The sequence below is a fragment of the Cyprinodon tularosa genome, unplaced genomic scaffold (assembly GCF_016077235.1).
Source record: "Cyprinodon tularosa strain WSP-4 unplaced genomic scaffold, ASM1607723v1 ctg29, whole genome shotgun sequence".
NCBI classification, from domain to species: Eukaryota; Metazoa; Chordata; class Actinopteri; order Cyprinodontiformes; family Cyprinodontidae; genus Cyprinodon; species Cyprinodon tularosa.
The window spans coordinates 1253732-1277220 of NW_024038996.1; the positions used below are offsets into that span (position 1 = coordinate 1253732).

The window sequence follows — 23489 nt, forward strand, 5'->3', positions numbered from 1 at the left end:
ATGCTCAGCCAACATCAAATAATAAAAAAAAAAAAAGATTATTTCTTCACATGTACTCAGCGTACCAAATGCCATTAAATTACATTTATATCTCTTGTATTTTTTTTTTTTTTTTTTGAAGGGCTGTAGTTCTGGTTGTGACTAGAATTATCCCCAGTGTTTCTTGAAAGGCTAAGGCTGTCCAGGTTCAGCACAGCAGTCTGATGTACCTTTCCTACCCACCATAGTGTTCTTACTCTTGACCCAAAGGAGAAGGAGACGGGAGCTACAGTTTCACAATTCAGAATCAGCCATACCTCTTTAGACTGTCTTCACTGCAGGATGTCATCATGCTGTCATGTTTACCTCTGGAGCTATTTCACCCTTCACTGTTACCTTGCAAGCAAGCAGAATTGTTGAGTTTTGTGAATTCACACTCTCTTAAAAATATGAATTATCAAGCAATCAATCAATTCAAGTTTATTTATATAGCACTTAACAACAATACCAGGAAAACCTAAGCGCTTCACAGAAAGAATTAGCCCTGCTGCAGAAATGTTTTGGACCAATGAAATGCAGTGACATGAAAGACGTCAACTAGAGTCAAAAGGCTGACGTAAAGCAAAGATGGCTGCACGAGTTTTAGCTATAATAATCTCTATTTCTTCTTGAAAAACCAGCAAAATGATGCAAATTGTGCATTTGTGGAAAGGAAAGATGTTACCTGATTTGGTAAGAGTTTGATTTGATTTATAAGTAAACTCTGTCATCAGACTGCTGAACTGTTGAAAAAAAAAACTCTGTATCATGTCACAGACTCTGCATCACACTAATAATACGAAACCAAGATAATTCAATTCAATTCAGTTTATTTATATAGCGCCAAATTCACAACACATGTCATCTCAAGGCACTTTACAGTTCAACCAGATCATACAGTCAAATTGATACAAAGTTTTCTATCTAAGGAAAACCAGTTGATTGCATTGACTCATTGACTCAAATACAATCCCCCACACTAAGCATGCTTGTAGCGACAGTGGAGAGGAAAAACTCCCTTTTAACAGGAAGAAACCTCCAGCAGAACCAGGCTTAGTGTGACCGGCCATCTGCCGAGGCCGACTGGGGTTCAAGGAGACAGAAGCAGAGATACAAAAAGCAGCTGTAAAAGGCGGCCCCGTCCAGGAAACACACAGCCAGGCAGACGAGCTCCAAGGCAGCTCCCATGCCAGAGGACGAAGAGAGCACATCCACTCAGTCACGGTCAGAGAAACAGGACCACACTGGAAAACAGGCCGATCTCCAACATCTATTAACAAGGGTGTTGATAGAAGCAGCACAGCTGATGTTTTTTTCCAGGATGACGTCACAGCCAAACAGGAACAGACGAGGCAAAGCTACTCTGAGGAAAAGCAGAGAGAGCAGAAGGTTAGAGATTGAACTAACAGATTCTGCAGAATAGGAGAACAGAGAGAGAATGAAGCAGAATGATGAAATGGGGGTCCCTATGTCCTCCAAAAGTCTAAGCCTATAGCAGCATATAAGATACTGCATATATGCACCATATATATTTGTCTTGAAATGCTCTGATCTTCAATATCAATGTATTTTTGCACCATGTTTTTTTTATCCCTGCTGCACCTTATGGAATGAAAATGTTAATTTTACTACTAAGCTGCTGCTCATTCACTGTCTGAGAGCTATACAAAAAAAAAACAAAATTTAGCTTTGTATACACTCTGTGAATACAAAATGACAATAAAAGTTTTCTAAGTCTAAGTAAAAGAAATCCAGAATGTGATACGTCACAGCTGCTACTGCTGCCGTGATTGCCTAAAAGCTAAACTTAGAGCAGAGGTCTTCAACAGGGGGTCCGTGGCCCCTAAGGGTTCCACAGAGGTACTGCATGGGGGTCGCAAAAGTTTTGGTTGATTAGACTGTTGTTGTTATTTTTTATATTCCCCCCTGCATTTTCTTCCACTTATTGAAATGTCTTTAAATACACATTTAGATGAATTCAACACACTGATGTAAACAGATAAATGGAGGCAGAAAATGTCTTTCAGTCATTAATGCACACATTCAGCGACACACAGGTGCTCTTTCAAGCTGGACACCACTTCATTCCCCACACCTGTCCCATCAACCAGGAATCAGAGTCAGAAATACTTGGTTAAACTACTTTAGTTACATTACTCCATATGTACCGGTAATAGAGTGACTGGTGGACCTGCTTGATATAACACAATTTCATACAATACGTAATTAGGGGGTCACCGCTCTATCTCACATTGCTTTGGGGGTTATTGGCCTGGAAAACGTTGAAGACCCCTGACATGTGCCACTTGGTGATTTGCCTATTCAGCTTGAAGAATTGTACCGAATGTCCCACCCTTTTGAATCACTTTCCCAGGGGCTTTACCAGATTGATACCTTATGCCAGGTTACCTTCACTGTCACCTGTTGGGGAATTTTGCTGAGTAAAAACTTTTCACTCTGTGTTTAAATTGTCAATTGAATAGTAAAATCTTATTACAAGATCAAAACCAACAAACAAATGAAGAGAAGCTAAAGAAATAACCAAAATAAAGCAAGTAAAACTGGATGGAGTTTGACAAATGGCAATCTTGATTGATCCAGATCTGCTTTATATTTCTGACAGTAAGTGTATTTGCTATAGTCCTACAGTTCAGAGATGCAGGACTAAACCTTTATGCGCTCCCATTTAAGAACTGAACTGACAATTTGATAGTAGCTTAAGAAAACTCTTGCATAAAACCTGAAAATGTTATTTACATTCTGGTTTGGATTGGCTCATTTTATTTTAGCGTCTTTTCTGCTGCCTAATGTTACCCATTTATTTCTGAATTACAGACAGTGTGTGTTATTTTGCCCCAAATATCTATCTACAATATTTGCTTTTCTTGTGAACTTAAATGAAAAGAAATATTGGATTAAAATGTCTTTGTGTTTACCCTTCTCCTCAGTGCCATCAAGTGCACTTCTACCCAGCAACATATCCATATCAGCTCTCCATCTTTGCATCCTTATAGAAACATAAATTGGCTGGATGGAAGCTTGGCATGAGCCTCCCATCAGTCTATTTACCATATAATGCCAAGTGTTATTGTGTTTTTGAAGTCCTACACACCAGCTGTCCTGCTTCTCAGTCTCCCTCTCTCAAACTTTTCAACAGTGTGTATCCTCCCTCAGGGACAAGAGTGGGAGGTAGTAGAGTGGGTGGTTCAATCAGGTCGGGTAGCTACAGGATAGAATGGAAGTGACTGGAAAGGAGGCTGAGGTCTGGTGAGTTTAATTTAAGGCCTGCCACCAAATGCAAAGCAGAAGGAGTAACAGATCAACATAAAGGTGATAAGTCACTCCGAATGCCTTGAAACTAAATTTAGGAGAACAAAAATGTGTTTTCTTTTTTCTTTTTTTTTTTTAAATCAAACCCTAGTACTGAAATATTCTTGCTTAAATAGATGCATGACTTGGCTCCAAATAGCAGAAAATGTGCACAGTATTTCCTTTTTCTCCAAATAAATTTCCTTTCTGTAATTTGATCAGATTAAGGTGGCTAGACATAAACCACTAATATATCCTACAAAATATATTGAAATAAAGCCCAAAATTAAAAGTAAACAAATTGCTGATGTCTACCTGAAAGTTAATTTGAGGGAAAGTCAAAAAGAATAACAACAGGAAGTAAGAAAGTGGAAAAACAGAACCCCTTATCCATCTATCTGTTCAGCAGGCCAGCTGACAGTCTTGGCTGGGCCCGGGACATAATTGATGAGTCGGGGCTCATCAATTCATGCGTATATATATATATATATATATATATATATATATATATATATATATATATAGATATATAGATATATAGATATATAGATATATAGATATATATAGATACATAATAAAGTCTTGATTGAACAATCTTTGAAAGAGATCTTACATTATTTATTCATTCATTATGAATAAAAAGCATCTCAGGTAACATTTAAATGTGTATATTTACGAATAGAGATCTTCAAAGTTTTTATTTTATGAACTATGCAGCACATTTGGCTTTCCATACCTGCTCCAGTTGCATTTGATCCCACTTATAGATTTTTACTTGTGTGATTTCTACTTGTGTGATAGGTTTAAATTGGACCTCAAAATGTTCTGGTCAAAATCTTTCTTAACCCTTAGTTAAGGCTGTAGAGTACAATTTTCCATTTATTTACTTCCACCGCAGCATTGTTGCAGCTGTGGACACCCCATTAAGTCTCATCAGTCAAACTCAACATTTCTCAACCTCTTAACATTACCTATTGGTCCGGTGTCAATTATCCGTTTATCTAGCAAAGATAGAGAACAAACCCTTGAAAGAAACTGCTGAGTTTTTTGCTCTATCAGATCACTTCAAACTACTGTATGACCACGTTCTAAGACTTTTGCAGGTGAGGGAAATCTAAGGTTCTGTTCGATTTTCAGCTGCTCCTCCGGCTTGAGGTGGCTTCTTCAGGTGAAAGCCACTGTACCCTTCATGTTAAAGTGATGGAGCTGCTGCCTGGCCGTGTACGGAGGGCAAGCCAGCCTTATGAATAGCAGGTTGACAAATTCCAGACAAACTGCGTCAGCAGCATAACCAGTTAGAAGGAATGTCTGGTAGGGATACTTTACAATATTGCAGTAATAATAGGAAAAGATTTTATGAAACTTCAGAATAAAGCTCCAAATTCCTTGCAAAAATCTTTAAAAGATTATATTTGCGGCAAAAGATCTAGGGGGCTGATTCAGACCCCCCCCACTACCCTGGGCCCGGGACAACTGGCCAGGAGTGTGCCCCCCTGTCGGCGGGCGTGGTTCTCAGCAACGGGTTGGGGAGGAGCAGATAACACCATTATGAATCATATTGCCAGAATTCTGGTAAACCAACTTCTTTTTATCTTGCATCTAATTACAAGAACCTTTTATGAAAAAAAAATTAGCTAGATCATTTTTGGTTTGCCCTGATAACAGCCCAAGCCTCAGCATGGCTGGTGGATTTATTATCATTCTCTCATTTTATTTCATAGTCTTCTTTTTTAACAATAATTGTTTTGAACCAGACTTCACAGTGCATTTTGTAGTAAGTTTTGTTTTTTTCTCTTTTAGAGTCTCTTGACAACTGCTGATGATGAATAATTACTAGAATCCTCTTTGCCCAGCTGCCTAGGTGGCTTAATATTTTTTTCTACATATGAATACTAATCAAAAGCAAAGAATTATTTTGAAATTTTGTGACCTGATTTTAAACCAGTTGTAAGTGCCTCCCTGTTATTAAGTGTTCTTACTCCCTAACTGATAAGAACAACAGAAACACTTTTTTTCCTGTGTTGTGCTGCGTCTTCGCTCAGCATGTGGCTGCATAATTTGCCGTGTCTCCAGGTAATTTGGCCCATCGCAGGAGAAGGCACAGTTGAGGAGATTTGCATTTACTAATTAATTTGTCTGAAGTAATTCTTTTTCACGTGGCGCTTGATTAAAACCAACCAGATTAATAATTAATTCCAACCCACAGTTATGGCTCCGTGATGTTTTAAATATTAGAGGCATCGAATGGCTGTCGGTTCATTTATTTTGATGTTCGGCAGACACATTTGGGTCTGGTTCAGGGGAAAGGTCGGTACTGAACAGATGAGATGTGCTGGTAATTACTTTGAGCTTTGCAGCCCACATTCTCACAGACTTACATACTTAATCTTTGGTCCTAAATTTGAATATATTGGTTTCAAAGTTTTGTAAATTTTTTGTTTAGCTCTGTGCAAAGACTGTTTAGTTACTTTCAGGGTTAAACCGCATTGTGGAAAAGTTTGGTATTTGCCTTGGTACCTTGTGCTTCTGTTGAAGGTTAAAAAAAACAAAACAAAAACTTCATCGATTACTCCTAGAGAAAAAACAACTATTGATTTTTATTTCTCTCTGTTAAGAATAATGGAACAAAGATAAAAGGGCAGCATTAAAGAGGTTTCTTCCTGCTTTAAGCTGTTGTCGATTGTTTATGTTTGGTATAGAGGTGACATCAGATCTTTTAACAAGTCTACATCAGTCTACATTGCCCAAAAAATATCAATAACTGTTCTATTTCATACAGCCAAACTGGACACCCACATCACCGGTTACCATTATGTTGTTTCATAATTAATGAAATGTTTTCAATACTTCGAGGTGTCTGTCAGAAAAGTATGGATTTATAACAGGGAGATTTCTTAGGAACCCTGAATCCTAATTTTGTGTTTAAGAGTTTGAACTTAGGACTACGAGGAACTTTGAGAAAACAAACCTTAATTACTTCTTTCTGTCTTGTCTTTTAAAGGGCCCATGCAAGAAACGGTCTTCGACTTCTGGCGGATGGTGTGGCAGGAGAACACAGCAGCTATAGTCATGGTGACCAACCTGGTAGAAGTGGGCAGGGTGTGTATTAATTACTGTCATTCAATCCACAGATCTCAAACAAGATTATCTCAGTCGACTGACAGTCTGATTTTCATCCCGAGGCAAGCCGTGTCGTCTATTACGTTTTTTAATGTCTTTGAACATCAGTGCCCAGATGTTTCTGTGTATGTGTATGAGTGTATCCTGACTTAGTGAGGCGTGGGACTCGTGAGCCGCCAGCTCTTTCTCCATCTATCTGATCAGTGAGAAGTGAAAAAAAAAAAACTGATTGATGGCCTTCATTATGAGAGAGGCATCCAGGCGATTGACTACTTTTTCATCTGAGTGGCTCTATAACAGAAGATTAGACTCTGCTGAGGCCGCCAGCTCTTACACAACCCTTCGGAACAGAAAAATCTCCTAATGTTGTACTCTATGGACTCAAAAGCGGGCTCTTACTGAGTGGAGTGGTATTTTGTAATGCTAAAGCTAATAAAAGAACCATATATATATATATATATATATATATATATACATATATATCATAGTTTTTACATATTCTTTACGTCTTTTTCATTCTTTTATAAAAGTTTTAGATTTTTAGCTTACAGTATTTATAACTTCTTTTTAAGAGATTTGGAAATTCATAAAAAATCATAAAAGAAATAAATCCTTGCACAAGACAGCAACTTTTCTAAAACAATAAGTTGTCAAAAAGGGACTGTTTTACATCTGGAATATAAATTGAGGTATTGTTGTAAACAAAAAGGACAGTTATAACCAATTCCCCAAATTTATAAAGTAACATTTAGCAATTTATGAATTGAGGAGGAAACCAGAAGTAATGTTGTCTGAGTGCAGTAGCTCAGAGACCTAACAACCCAGCACCATACCAAGGGATTTAAAAGCGCTCTAGGACAAATCCTTTTTCCTCATAATAAAAAACACTGTAGTTTGACTGCTCATTAAAAAAGATTCAACATGCATGAAGCAAACAACGGGCTCTGGCATCAGCACAAACAATAGCCTAAACAGGCAGTGGCTATGCAAGCCTAATGCACCCTTTTCCAGATAATTTGTTCAGATTTTATTTCTTAGAGTTTAACTGCACTCTATCTATTTTGCTATATAAAAAAAAAACTTGTAATGTTTTTTATGTTTGCTTTAGACATTTTTTGGTTCTAAAAGTCACTTATAGCTTATAATCCAAATAATTTTGTTTGAAGGAAATGTAAAATAGTCAGCAGCTGCAATGAAATGTTTATTCTTTCATTTGGCTTCTTAATGGAAAATAAAATGAGCAAATGCTGCAAATTTCTATATCTGCTTCACCTGCAAGGAGAACAAAACAATAACAGTAATTCCATTGTTTCATAAATAGGTGTGTTTACATCAGAAGACATTTTGAACATACAGAGCACAATTAAAGGTAGAACCGCAGGAAAGGAAAGAGTTTTTCTATCCTGATACACTTAATACCCAACTGCTACCTTAATGGTCTGGCTGTTCAATCCCTGTTTATGTCATCAGTTAAAGCAATACTATACACTAAATTGTGTTCTCATCCTAAATACTAACCATGCTTTGGATTTTCATACCCCTAAACTCCAGATCGTTGTCTTAAAAAAAAAAATGATAATACTGTAAGGGCCGGATTTATCAAAGGTTTGCGTGTATTAAAACGTGAGCTATTTCACTGCGCACGCAAAAAAATGTACAAACTGATCTATCAACAGCGTGCTAAAAGGATTTGGTCTTTAAAACGTGCTAAATAGCGTCTCTTATCCATTTAGTACTTTTTCTGCAATGAATATTCAATATAGGGCGTTTACACGCAAAAGTGCGTCTTGTGGGAGGATAACATGTAAATATATTAATTTAGCACTCGCAAAGTGATTTATCAAACCTGAAAGCAATTTTGCTAACGGTATCTGACTCTATATTTAACACGTTTCAAAAGAAGGTGCAAATGGTCTGTATGCGTAATTGCGCACACATGGCAGCGGTTATTGTCGCAAGAAGGAGAAATCGAAATGAAGCATGGAGACGCAGAGAACGCATTTTTTCACTCCGTGTGAATATTTTTGGAATGAACGAGGAAACGATCATCAAAACATATCGTTTATCCAGCATTGCCATTTTGGAGCTGTTGGGGGAACTCCGAATGGATTTGGAGCCAGGCACAAGGAGGACCCACGCAATACCAGATATCACGAAACTCCTTGCAACATTGCACTTTTTTGCATCTGGGATCTGGGATCACCCAATCTCGTTTTTCAGAAGTGCTGTCCGACGTTCTAAATGCCATGTCGCCCTGACGCCCTACCGGAGAACCCCGACACCCTGCGCCTGTGGAGCAACATGCCAATGCAGTCATCTTATCCACAGTCACTTCTTGTGAGCCATTTGGTATGTGCATTTTTCTACAGGCCGATAAAAAACACCTGTTTTATTTTTGTTTGTGTGTTTTTTTCTTACTGCGGTGAAGTAGAAATTCAGCCACATACCACCTTAGGGAATAAAGGTTGCCAAAGTTTATATATATATATATATATATATATATATATATATATATATATATATATATCTTTTTTTGGAGGGGGTGGTGTCACTGTAAGATTAAAATTTCTTAATGCACTAGTTTGCACAAACTACAAACTACTTTGCCGCAAACCACAAAACGCGCAAAACCATCATTTAAATAGGGCGTCTCCAACAGTTTTGCGCCTGCCACCAGTTACGCAATCGCTCTTGTTAAATCACCCGCAAACCATGGTTCAGCCCCTCGCGCAAAATTCCACTTTGCGAGCGCAAATTACTGCACGCAAAATTGGATCTTGATAAATCCGGCCCTAAGTCTTCAATGAAGAGATAGTTTGTGATAGGTGAGAAATCTGGCTTCTTTATATGTTTATCTACATGGAGCTAAGCCACATTTGTTGGAGAGAACATTTTTTTTAGCTTACTGAATCCTTTTTTAAGTTTTGCGACATTTGCTAACATTTTCCTATACATTTTTTTCTGTTTTTCAATAAAGAAATCAATTCCAGCCATAGACAGCAGTAGGTTTCTAGGTATTTTGGATACAGATATAACGATCTATTTTTATTTACTGCCTTCCTGTTCTAATGGCATGACCTCTTTTTATATAAGAAAAGTTTTTAAATTAATCATGCTCCTTCAAAGAGAAAGAAAAACAATTTTTACCTAAGAATAGATGTGCATGGCCTTTAAGAGGAAAAGGTGACATTAGTTAGAAAGATACCTTTGTTCTAATTTGTTCCACTTAACCTAGCACTTTGTTCCTTCTAATTCGGTTATAACTAAGAGAAAATTAAGGCTTTAACATGCGGTGTAATGATTAGACTGCCCAGGGATTTTCCTCTAAGAACTTTAAATGCTTCTGAGCTAAAACCGCCCTTAAAGTTATGCACATCTTGATTTTGCTGATGTGCATTTTTGTTGGGAGCTTGAATGTATCGGAGCTGATAATGATTCATAGCTCCATCTCTAGGTACCTCATTAAGCTTTCCTTCTCCAGTAGCTGAGCCCAACCCAACCCCATCCCACACCTTCTCCACACCTGCTTAGCTGCAGCAGCGTCCTCTGTGGGACTCTGGCCCCCCAAACCGTCTGTTATATGATCCTTGTCCAATGGCGGGCAGCAGCCAGAGATGGTGGCTCCGCAGTGGGGCCCTATAAAATCACTCTGCCATATCACAGTGGGCCATCTGCTCGGCACAGTTGCTGATGCACTCTGGGAAACCCTGGCACCCGTTCAGAGAAGCGCGTGTAGCCTCTGTGCCATTGCTTCAACACACGCAGGCCCAGGCACTTGGCGCTTTTTGATGTATGAGAGATTTGACTTTGGAGGTTACCACGTGTGTTAAGGTGAGTTTTTTTGGCCTGGTAGAAATATTCAAACCCTTTGACTTTGAAAACATTTGGCACTTTACAGCCACAAACCTGTGTCTTTTCCAGGATTGTTTTTGAAAAAACAACTGAAAAAGTGCATAATTACATAGTGGAAAGTAAAATATTTTTCCAAAGATCAGAGATCAATCCCATCTTTGTTGCTTTGTTTTGTTTTTTTGTTTTCGTTTTTCAGTCCTAGCATGAATAAAAAAACAGTCCAACGTATTGCCCTGAGAGATTCTAGATAATTATTAAATAGACTATCCTTTATGTAATTTAATCTCAGCACTAATCCAGCTGTTTATTGAATGCCCTGAAGGTGTTTTTTAGAGAACACAAGGGGGAAAAAAGGGCATGAAGCAGACTAAGAAACACACTACACCTGTAAGAAGTAGTTAAAAGTATTTCAGAGTATGGGCCAGGTTTTTACATGGTTTGTATTATTGGAAGCAATTATTGCTACCGTACATGTAGCAAGTATTTTCAACTTGACAAAGTCTTTTGGACACCGTTTAGATCAATGCATATTTCTGCATTGAAGTGGCCCAGTCAGAACGCAGACCTAAGTTACACTGGAAATATAAATATTGAGCAGATAAATATACATTAACATCCTTTCTGCAGGAGCTTGAGCGGTTTTATAAAAGCAGAATGTATTGTTGGCCTTCCAGTTCATAACTATCCATTGTTCTTTGTTGGTCTTTCACATAAAATGTCAACAAAATACTTCAAAGTTTATGGCTTTAATGTTTAAAATAAATGTTTAAGAAATAGGAACTTTTTTGAAAGTCACTCAATCTTAGCCATTAGTGAATGTGTTCAGAAGAGGTGTCCTCACAGTCACACATGCCTGTGAGTGTGCCCGCAAATGAACATCTGGCATATTTTAGCCCAAAGGCTGGTTCCCTCCAACCAGGCGTCTGATTCAGAGTGATCTAATAAGGTAATGGCTTTTGGCTAATTCAATCTAGCTGGAAGCGGACGGTGGATTTGTGATTGTCATCAGGGATTAGTCATCAGGGGTGTCGCAGAGAGAGGGTCCTAAAAGTCCCCCACCCCCACGCCAACCTCTCTTCTGTGTCGCTCCACAAACCAAAATCTCATTTCATTCGTAATCAGCACAGAGATGCCAGAGACGAAAATTAAATCTGCTTGTGGCCGACGTCGCATTTATCCCTCATCAAAAATGATCAGCCTCTGATATACCTCCGTGATCTCAATCTCTATTACCAGTCTTACTCCACCAGTATCAACAGTTTAATTGAACGGGAGGGGGAAGACGTTTGTGGTAGGGGGGTAATTTTGCACTCTTATGATACCTAATACAAGTAATATTTCCGGTGGGGTGTTTTAGATTTCTGTAGGGAAATCTGTTTTAAACAGCTGAGGGTTTATTATTTCATATCATTACTTGATTGTCATTATATCTCCCCTCCTTCATTTTTTTTCTCTTATTTTTGTCCTATTTTTTAGACTGGAAATCAAGAGGGAGAAATGTTAGACACCCTTGAGGTCTTCTTTGTTCTGCTGCAGCTTTGCCTGCAATCCACCTTTAGAGTCATTTTCACGTTATCGACGTGAGAATGAAAAAGCAATAATGTGCGAATGAACCCTCCGCCAATACATAAGATACCCATTAAAAGTGGATCCTTGACCAGGGGACGAAACTAATGTGAAGCAAATCTCATTTTGATTTGAAAGAAATGGTTCAGAAACTGAAACATCAAGTGGCAAATTGGAGGTAATGTTATGTGACAATCTGCAGCGGAGAGGGAGAAAAATGACATCCGGCAACTTTCAGCAAATGCAGATGTGAAGCTGTGCGCTGGCTCAAAGCAATCTTAATAGAAATGTGATTATGTGGGTGGAAGTATTCAGTTATTTTCTGTAAAGCAGTTGGTTTTCTGACCCTCAGGTGAAGTGCTGTAAATACTGGCCCGACGACACAGAGATCTACAGAGACATTAAGGTGACCCTGATAGAGACCGAGCTACTTTCTGAGTACGTCATCAGAACCTTCGCTGTAGAGAAGGTAAGCCTCCGTTTCTGTTTTACTTCTTTATGACAATACTTTCACTTTCATAGAACTGCTAGACTCCTAAGGCTCTTATGTCAAGAGTGGTTACAAATCTTCTTTTATGCTCTTGGGGATGCAGAAAAAGCTTTGAAGCTTGTTTAACATTGATTTTAGTTCACAGCCAAGGCTGCAGAATGATGTACCTATTAACCTGATCATCGTTTTATAAAGCTGTATGCACAGTTTCACCAAAATATTTATACCTATTAAATGTTTTCACAATTTATCCTTTATTTAAAGTCAGACTTTAATCATGTTTCTTTCGCTTTTTGTGCAATTGAGCAAAAAAAAAAAAAGAGTCATGTATAATTTAAAGTTCTCACGTTTTTTAAATATAAGTCTGAAACTGTATTATGTTTATATATCCAGCACTACTATGACTACATCATCCAAATCTCATTCTAGACAAGCAAGGAAGGAGGATAAATCTGAGTATCATCCAATATGCAGATGATAAGCCTGGATCTTCAGAGATTCACAGTTCAACAGGGAAAATCTAATTACTGGACAACTATACCTCTCACGAACGTGGCTTTTATTGAAAATCCTCAAAAGGAAAGTCAGTGTTGAAGTTTGCTTCAAAACCCAGAAATGCTGAAGAATGTGTTCTGGTTACTCCATATGAAAACTAAGGACATTGTTTTGTGGTGGAAAACTAAGAGTGCAAATAACATCGTCAAGTTTAATGCCTGATGATTGCAGCTTTTGTTTAGCAGATACTTTTTCTTCCAAGGAACCAGAAGCTTCACAGTTTTTATGTTAGATGTAGAGTATGGCTCAAAAAACAGGATAAACTTGAGGAAGAAAATGCTTTAAAATTTGTTGTAGGATATGAACTGGAATGGGTCTTCGACTTTAAGCAGCACAATGACTTTAAACATGACTCCTGATCTACAGTGTGAAGAATTTTTTTCAAATAGTTTTGGCTATATTTAGTGAAACTGTAGGTTAGTTGTTTTTTTTCCACAGGACATAAAACTTTAAGTATTCTTAGCTTGCTATAATTAATAAAACCTTCCACTGACAGACCATTATATATTTAAAGGGGCCCTGTCACATACTGTGCATATAAAGGAAACACATCATAAACTATATGTTCATTTTAAAATTAATGCACACCAGTAAAATATACACTATAAAAAAAAAGCTTTGATATTATGGATGAACAATAATTCGTCAAAATATATCATAACGCTTTAATAGTGGTAATATGACATTTGTGATATTTTAATATACATTGAAGTCTATACAGTAACAGCATTTGTCTAATGACTCACGCACTGGGTTTATGTATTCCAGTATGTTTTGTTTTAAAAAGAAAAGTATATATGTAATGTTATATTGGAGGACTTTTTTAAACTTATCAAAAGGTCGTTATACATTTTTTAAGGTGTTTCTTGTGAGCTGTCTTGGTGTTCTTTCTGAGGCTTTTGCTTATATTGATATCAAAATTATATTGTACTGACTGAAATTAGGAAATATATCATTATCTTAGTTTGGACCATATCGTCCTGCCCTATTTCTATACAACCAAAGTAAGCTGCTGGTATAAAAATGTGCAAAGTCATAGTATGTGACTAGGACACTCTAAAACTATCATCAATAAAAATTTCACAAATTACCCCACGTGAAGTAAATTTTTTGTAGATGCAATCTGAAAGAGTAACAAATTAAAGTACACTGGTACAAATAAAGCTTACAAACACTAAATTTTGACTAAACTTTGGCTACTCTGTGCTACGGAACAAACAGCAGTTTTGATTACAGCTACTTGAAGGAGTTGCAAGGTGCTGTGAATAATTTACACCCAGATTTCCACTGCTGAAGAGGTTGTTTTTTCTCTATATTCACAGTGACATATTTGTGCAAACTAGAATCCCCAAGATGTTACACAGAACTGCTTAAGGTTAAAGGATACATTCTCCTTTAATTCTGTTTTCTGATAAATAATGGAAAGTTTTATCATCTCTCCTTCTATGTCCATGGAGTTTGTGTTTGCATTTAATTCACTACTGTATTGCTCTACAAGGACCTCTCACATCAGTAGAACAAACCGCTCAGTTTCCCTTCTGTGTTTTTCTCCCCCTCCCTCTGTGTGCTTAACATGATGACTCTGATCCCCAGAGAGGCGCCCATGAGATCCGGGAGATCCGACAGTTTCACTTCACGGGCTGGCCGGACCACGGTGTGCCCTACCATGCCACAGGCCTGCTGGGGTTCATCAGGAGGGTCAAGTCCAAAACTATGACCAATGCTGGTCCCATGGTGGTTCACTGCAGGTTGGTTTGGCATTGAGGAGATGGAGCTCTTTGTTTCTGCTGCCATGATATCTATCATGATATTCATATGCAAACTAACATTTTGCAGGGTTTAATGCAGCTTTAGATGAAAAATGAAAGTGGTTTATCCTATGGTATATCTTAATGGTATATCCTGGAATTATTCAGTTTTAAACAACTTCTATAGAGTATAACGAATAATTTGTATCTCTAGACTTAATTTCCTATTTCTCTTTAAATATTTTGTCCTGCTTTTTCTTCACCCTCCTGTTTAATAGTCTTTAATTCATTTTCTCCTTCCGAACACATGTCTTTTCCTTCTTTCTATCCTTCCTCCTCTTTAATTCCTAATGTCTGTCTGTCTCTGTTTCACGTCTTTTAGTATCCTACCTTCCCTCCTTCGATGCAACCCCCATGTACCCATGTCTTCATTTTCTCTTTTCTATATGATCTTTCCTTCTTTTTCCATGTCCTTCATTTTTCCTATCTCTCTTTTCAATTAAAGTACAATTTATGTTGCTCCAGAGCTGTATGTGCGCCCACATACACACATGAAAAAATTCTCGGTACCTCTCATTAATGAAAGAAGAACCCACAACAGTCATTGTAATAACTAGATTCTGACAAAAGTAAAAATACATAAAATTAAAATAAATAAATAAAATACGAATAAATTACATTGACTTTCAACCATGTTTCAACAGAAGGAACCGGCTTGAGCAAAAATGATGGCACACCTAAAAAAGATTGAAAATAATGTGACCAAAGGGTTATGTTGAATCAAAGTGTGATCACTAATTAGCATCACAGGTGTGGTGGATCCTTCTATCTCCACCACAAAGTTTATTAATTTCATACTTCTGCAAATACAGATTAGCTGCAGGTGGAAGCATCCAGGAACAAACCACTTTCCCAAGAACTGAGGGGGGAATTTTGTTTAAGTTTACTTTAGTTATTTTGTCACCTTAATCAATTAATTGTGCTAAGTTAGAGTTGTTTTATTCATGTTTTAGTTTTGTATGGGCTTTTGATTTATGTATTGCTTCTCTGTTATATTGTCCCTCCCTCATGTGGAAAGTTTAGGTTATTCCTACCCTATTCAACCAGTCTATGTTCTTTATCAGTAGGTCAGTTTTTTGTTTGAGTTGGTTGGTTATATATTACTTAAGTTATTTTGTATTGCTTTTGAGTCTTTGTTAACTATTTTTGACACTATTTAATGAAAGGTTGTTTTTTTTATGTTTGAACACTTTTTGTCCTTATTTAAGTTTGGTCCCTCACAGGTGTCTAGAACCTTATAATCAGTGGACCTTTATATGGGCCTACAGCTCACTGTGCTGTTTGGTGACATGGTGTTTACCACACTCAACATGGACGAAAGGAAACAAATGAAAGAGTTGTCTCTGGAGTTTGAAAGAAAATTCTAGACAAACATTGTAAAGGCTATAAAATCATCTCCAAACAGCTGGATGTTCCTATGACTACAGCTGCACATATTATTTAGAAATTTAGGATCCATGGAAATCTTCCTGGACGTTCTTGTAACTATAAGATTCATACTCTTACCTGCATGTTACAGGAAAATAATGTTGAAAGTTAACCTAAACATGGATAATATCCTAAAGGCTTTGGGAGAAATAACTGGCATATTTTGAGAGCAACACTAAACTCAAAGAGAGCAACCAGAAATCCCAGGATAAGTAACCCTGAAATACTGGTAACAGAGAATTTAAGAAAATGTGTCTGTGGGATGTGATGGGAGTCCCTTTGGTTTAGAGGTTTATGTCTTTGAATTCTGTGTGTTTGAATCTAGGTTGAGGCAGGAAGGGCATCTGATGTAAAAACTTTGCCAAGTCTTGCCAGGATGTCATAATGACTCACTATGGCGACCCCTAAAAATACAGCAAAGTTCTGTAGATAAACTGTGATTCTGAAAGACTAACCTTTCAGAAACGGACACTAAGCTTTCCTGCAAGAGTAATCTACAATCTCTGTAAAGTACACTTAAAACAAAATGTATTTTCCGAAAGTTAACTTTAGAAACAAACCTTTATGATCCAGAAACTAACCTTGAAGTTCTGGTTACTATGGTCTATTTCTGCAAACCACCTGTTATAGAAAAGTAACCTGTATAACCTCTAAAATTGGATCTTTGAATTCTGAGATTTGGACCTGTAGGTTTCGGGAAATGATCTCAAAGTTTAGAGAAAGTAAGAAGCATGCTAGGGAAGAAAGCAAGAAAATAAATATAGAAAAGTATGATTCTGGAAAGTAATGTGCAGCATTAGATCCAGCAAGTAACCTGGAAAGATGGCACATGAATTCTGAAAAGTAATCTTAAGCTCCAGGAATAACCTGAATATTCATGAATATGCAATATAACTAGTCACTCAGAAGTTCATTCTTCATTTATCATTGCAGTAATGGTAATTTACTTGTCTGTGTGCAGTGCTGGTGCCGGTCGGACAGGTTGCTTCATCGTCATCGACATCATGCTGGACATGGCAGAGAGGGAAGGTGTGGTGGATATTTACAACTGTGTGAGGGAGCTGCGCTCGCGGAGGGTCAACATGGTCCAGACTGAGGTATGGTGAATCTGCCCTCCCAGTAACCACAGCAGAAACCAGCATGTCCACAAAGACAAAAGCAAATCTGGAGATGAAATGCGACAGCTTGTAGCCATCTAAAGGGGATCAAGTAGTATCAACACTTAATTCTCCTCAAAATCACAACTACTTCAAGATAAATGCCTAAAATTTTAAGCAAAGATTGCTTTCACTGAAAGCCTTTTTTAAAGCATTGTATTTAGAGCCATTAATATGTGATTAATCTTGCTGCTGTGTGGGGGGATCAAGAAGAGATCTCTCACAGTTTAACTATAGAGTGATTATGTCAATTATCATTGAAAATGCAGCAGAATAATTTTAGTCGTTTAGTTCTAAAGTACCTGCTGAGGTTTTAAATGTGAAGGTTTCATTTACACCTTACTAAACGACCTGAATTAACCTGAGTTGTGCTGTTTGTATTCCACACCATCAATTCGTCACTTGCACCTTTTTTAATGGATCATCTCTTCCCAAAGACATTTATTAAACTGCTCGCAGAACCATTTCCCAGGGTGCACGGCATAAGTGGTTGGCACTAGATGCTGTAATAACAGGGTTTAGTGGCTTTAAACACAAAGGATTTAGTTCACATCAACGAAAAACAAAAAAACAAAATTTCTGGCCTGTTTTCCAGCTTTCAAGTGTGGACTTTCCTCAGCGTCGGCCATCTGGAGATGTCCATCGTGTCGCTGAATGCATCATTTCCCCGTAATTCCCTTTAAATCACAGGCATCATTGGACTTAATGGGCAAATGTTTCATCGTTGACGTCGGCATAGGGATTTGAGCAACTGGAGACGAAACGTTGAGTCAGTCTCCTAAAGTTCAGTGACCTTCAAACGGTCTATGAATGCCGGTATTTTCCCTTGCAGGTGTTCTGTCTCACTGGCTCTGCTCCAACGTGGTTTCATTCGCCCATTAAAATGTAATGGGAAGTCTTTAATAGTTTATGAGCTCAGATAGGATCCATCAACCTGTAAATTGATAAACAGCTGACCTGCCGACCCGTCCCAGGGCGCTCAGGCTCTCAGTCAGCTGTTCACATCCTGTTCTGGACGGATAACAAACAGCCACACATATTTCTGTTTGTATGTGTAAATCAGTGACCCCTGTTTGTAAATGTAGATTTTGCTACAAAGTGACAAGAAAGTGTCAGCTGGAAATGTCACTTCAGAATAGATTTGCATCAAGCTTCAAGCTGTGTCACCGTCTACAACGCTTCAGTGATTGAATGAAGGAGGAGGAAAACTGCTGTAATTTGGTGCTTCAGCCTACTTCAGAGCAGCTTTTTTATTGTACAGACTTAACTCTCAAAGTGGCATGCAATATAATTTGCACCTCGATAACCAGTAACTTTTATGTATTGTTATAAGTTTATAAACGCCTAGCACAAACTAGCTCGGGAAGATGCTTTAAAGATTTTTGTTAAGAATGGGAGTGGGGGCCTAGTGGTCAGGGCATAGAGCTTGGAATCCTGAGTTTCTGAGCTCAAGCCCCACTCCCACTGACTGCCACTCTGAGCAAGACCCTTACAGTAGCCCCACACTGCTCCCCGGCCGCCCCACGATAGCAGCCCACTGCTCCCCAAGGGGATGGGTTAAATGCAGACGTAAATTTCTCCAATGTGAGATCAATAAAGTTCAATTATTATTATAAGAATAAAATGTTTGACATGACCTTATATCTAGTGGTCTGAGCAGTTGTTTGCTAGTACGACATTTTGCTGCAGTCCCAGCTCATAAAACTCAAAGGAATATATCTACCAGATTTGTGTATCTAAAGATGGAAAATCTGGTTGGGTGGAGAACATCTAAGGCTACGTTCACACTGCAGCCTGAAGTGACCCAATTCCGATTTTTTTGCCCATATGTGACCTGTATCTGATCTTTTTATGACAGTCTGAACGACACAGATCGGATTTTTTCAAATGCGACCCAGGCCACTTGGATATGTGGTCCTGAATCCGATACGTATCTGATCTTTTCAAATGCGACCCGTGTCTGTACGGCCAGGTCGCATTCATCCGACCTACACGTCATTGATACTTGACAAATCTTACTAAACGTTACTAATCTGCGTCCTACTAAGCGGAGGCGGGAAAAACTAACAACCATGGCGGAAGATAACACAGAGAGCAGTCAATGGAGAGAAAGTGAGAGCTCTGTACGGACGTTGCTATTACTGCCCCACAAAACGCCATTGCAAGAAATCTGGCTCTCTTTCTTTTTGATCTTCTTAAAAAGATTTCGTTCATAATGTGCCTGCTCCTGTTGGAGAAGAACTTAAAGAACGCAATATACGCTGCGGTATTACGAGTCATGTTTACTTCCGCAAACACTGAGGACGCTTGCTACATGTGACGTCATCACGTCCTCGAGTGCGCATGCGGGACACTTCGGTTGAACGCTTTCAGTTCACACAGTAGATCACATACAAGTCGCATATACTTGGAAGTGTGAACGGACATGCAAAAAAATCCGATTTCACAAAAAAATCGGAATTGAGCATTAAGGCCTGCAGTGTGAACGTAGCCTAAGAGCATACATTTCAAAGTGTCTCCATGTGTTTTCAGTTAGTTAGTCCTGGACTTAGACAAGACCAACTCTAATGATTACTACGTTTTGATCAAAAGAATTACTTTGCAGCTCTGCCTAATTGTGGAGGGTCCTTACCCTGGTGGAAGGTTAATCATCGCTCAAGGCTTTTGCACCTTTTAACTGGTTTTCAAATCAGATCAATTCACTGTGTTTATATAGCGCCAATAAACAACACGTCATCTCATGGCACTTTACAGAGGCACTATAAACCAGATCATACATCTGCATCGACTCATTGACTCGAAGTCAATCTCTCACACCAATCATGCTTATAGCGACAGTGGAGAGGAAAAACTCCCTTTTAACAGGAAGAAACCTCCAGCAGAACCAGGCTCAGTGTGAGGGGCCATCTACTGAGGCCGACTGGGGTTCAAGGAGACAGAAAAGAAGCAGAGATACAAAAGGCAACTGTAAATCAGCTCCACAGGCAGGCCGTACCAGGATAGACACAGCCAGGCAGATGAGCTCTGAGCTTGCTTCCACATCAGAGGATGAAGAGAGCATATACAGTTAGTCACAGTCAGGACTACAGGACTATATTGAAAAACATGCCAAGATTGAAAATCTATAAACAAAGATGTTGATGATTTTCAAAATAGTAACACATTTTTTTTTAACAAAAAAAAAAAATGAATACATTGTGAGCAGGACCATCACTCTTCCCATGAAGTCTGACCAGTATATCTGTCTATGTTGAAGGACAAATTCAGCGTAACTTTCAGTGTTAGTTTTAACTTCATAAATATTTAGATTGAACATGCAGAAGGAAGGAAATCCTTCTGAGTGTTTATCAGATGTTGTGCTATTGAAATCAGACGACTTCTGAATTCTGTTATTATGAGTTGTTGGAGTTTTAAATTATCTTAATACAGACAGGGGGCAGACAGAACCAGAATAAAAAGTCAAATTTAATGAAGTGAAGACAAAAGAATACATAAATCTGAGAAGTGGCTTAGATAGAAAGAAAGAGTCAACCTGATAGAAAAGAGAAAAACTGCTGTAAAGAAGAGCTAAGCACACGGAAATGAAGGACTATCAAAATAAACCTCAGTCCAGCAAATGAAAAGACAAAATAAACTCGTAATAGAATATGAGGGTCGAATTCAAATACTCACTAGTTTTCTATTTTATAGTTGTGAAAAAATGCAATAATTTACTTATACTTTACAATCATGTGCCACTCTGTTGTTCTTTCACATAATATCATTTAAAATGCATCTGCTTTTGTAAACTTTGCACAGTGTGGAATTGTAACCTTCTGTGCAAAAGTTGGGTTGCATTCTGGGAAAAGGTCAGATAATTTCAGAGAATGTTTGCTGTTAAAATGATTTGGATTTCAGTCTTAGACAGAAATAGCACCCGCTTTGTTGCGAAATTAGATGTTAAAATATGTAATGTAACCTTTCGACATAAACAAAGTCAAACATGAGTCAGAAAATTTGCCAAAGGGATGAAACAAATAATATGGTAAAGGTCACTCAAAGGACTCTTGTCTAAGGTGTTTTTGATGCTGGTGAAAATTAGATGCTGATGTTTTTGTGTCTTAGAGGTCTAAGATGTCTGACAGATCCGCAATGAGGATGCTGTTTTTTTCAGGAGCAGTATGTCTTTATCCACGATGCCATTTTGGAGGCATGTCTTTGTGGGGACACCACCATCCCCGCCAGCCAACTACGGTCTGTCTACTACGACATGAACCGCCTGGACCCACAAACCAACTCCAGTCCCATTAAGGAGGAGTTCAGGGTGAGCTCTTTACTAAACGTATTGAGATCATGTGTGCAAATCTCTAATTAAGCGTCATCTGAAATGCAGGACAAACAATGGTAAATGCATTCTCTCTTGATGAAAGGCACAGCCCCCCTCTGGGCAAATCAAGAGTAAAGATGCATTAATCTGTAATAGTATCACCCCCTCTTGGGCCGACGCACATTATATGAGACGCATCGCCCCCCCTAAGTTTCATCACAGTAACATCAGGGGAGTCAGAGAAGTCGCTAATGGCACTGATTAAAGAATTGCACTGTTAATTACCATAGTGGGAGATAATTAGCACACTCACGACCCAAGCGCCTACCTTACTGCATCGATATGACAGCATGTAATCTGCCTCAATCCGGCAGACGCTGAACATGGTGACTCCCACGCTGCGGGTGGAGGACTGCAGCATTGCCCTGCTCCCACGAAACCACGAAAAGAACCGCTGCATGGACGTCCTGCCGCCAGACCGCTGCTTACCCTTTCTGATCACCATTGACGGGGAGAGCTCCAACTACATCAACGCTGCACTCATGGATGTAAGTCTAAACACAGATATGGCCTTCTTAATTGCTTTAGACATGTAGAGGCTTGCAACAGCTTACTTCCTGTTAATTGGAAGAACTTACTCTAAGAAAGAACAAAAATATTTTGTTCACAAGTTTTTTTTCCTCTCAAACACTAACCGTTGATATAAAAGCTGTTTTCATTTCACCCTACTAATAAAACTCACTTGACAATAAAGTGACTCAATTTGTTGGTGTTCAAGATCCTAGAAAATTATATAACAATAGGCCTCTTTTCATGTCTGTCAAGTATTTTAATTTTAATTTTGCTGAAAACAAACCTAATAAAATTATAATTTAAATGGATGTCATCAGCAGATATGTTCTAACTTGCTTTCGTGTAGAAGATCTGCTGTCATGCAGAGTTTAGAAGCATCCCTGCTCCAACACAGCTAATTAAAATGAATGAATGACTTCATCAAGTTTGGAAAAGGCCTGGTAATGAGCCCTTCATACCAAAAATATGCACATGTGAGATGCCATGACCATAAAAAAAATCCTTAAATCATTTAAATGAAGAAATGTTGGATGTTTTTAGGCAAGAATGTAGCTTTGTTAAACTGGAGTATGTATTTTGTAGAGATTTCACTGAACAGAAAGATAGCTCCGTCGTTTCCTGAGACCTAACAGCTGATAGCTTTTCCCTGAAAATCCCCACCATATTCATGGACTCACAGAAACCTCCCCCATCCACCATGCTTATTGCCAGCATGGTTTTCTACCACCTTACAAATGTTTTTGGTAATGCCCTCTACTTTTTTACAATACACAAGAAAAGTTCCTTCTGCTCCGGCATGCAGCACAGCTAAATGGGCACTATACGTTCCATTTCGCTTTGCTTATCTAGTGTTTATATTTACAAACACATAAAGCATATTCTGCATCCTTGTAACCATTAAACAATATGAATAATTGTAGACCAGACTCTGGATCGATTGATATTCCTGCTCTATCATGCCTCCAGCATTTCATCTCTTGCAAATACCAAAAAAAAGACTTTTCCTGCATGTGGCTTTCTTACAGTCCTGGTGGGAAATTCAAATACTGCACTGGGAGCATTTTTGTTATGCAAATGATTTAAGGCTTTACCTAAGCAGATAGCCCAACCAACAAAGCCAGTAATGTCTAGTTATTGTTTTAATACATCATAAACAGAAAAATGGCAAAAGGAAAAAACATAATTCATGCAATAAGTGTTTTTACTTAATATTTTATTATCCAGGCTATTGTTTAGCATTTTACCAAAAAACAAAATAGTATTACTAAATTTTCTGCATGGAGTTTGCATGTTCTTCCTGTGCATAC

The 23489-nt window shown here is 38.3% G+C and overlaps 1 protein-coding gene across 11 annotated transcripts in view; it reads left to right on the forward strand.

Annotated features, from left to right (window-relative positions):
- LOC119787187 (receptor-type tyrosine-protein phosphatase mu-like) overlaps positions 1 to 23489 on the forward strand; it is a 237019-nt gene that overhangs the window by 204626 nt on the left and 8904 nt on the right. For 10 of the 11 annotated variants that reach the window (XM_038290846.1, XM_038290848.1, XM_038290850.1 and 7 more), the window contains 6 exons: positions 6329 to 6426; positions 12218 to 12334; positions 14504 to 14658; positions 17108 to 17243; positions 21457 to 21606; positions 21984 to 22157. In XM_038290846.1, the coding sequence (XP_038146774.1) occupies positions 6329 to 6426; positions 12218 to 12334; positions 14504 to 14658; positions 17108 to 17243; positions 21457 to 21606; positions 21984 to 22157 (830 nt within the window). The remainder of the gene's footprint in view (positions 1 to 6328; positions 6427 to 12217; positions 12335 to 14503; positions 14659 to 17107; positions 17244 to 21456; positions 21607 to 21983; positions 22158 to 23489) is intronic. The other variant, XM_038290847.1, reaches the window with a different exon arrangement.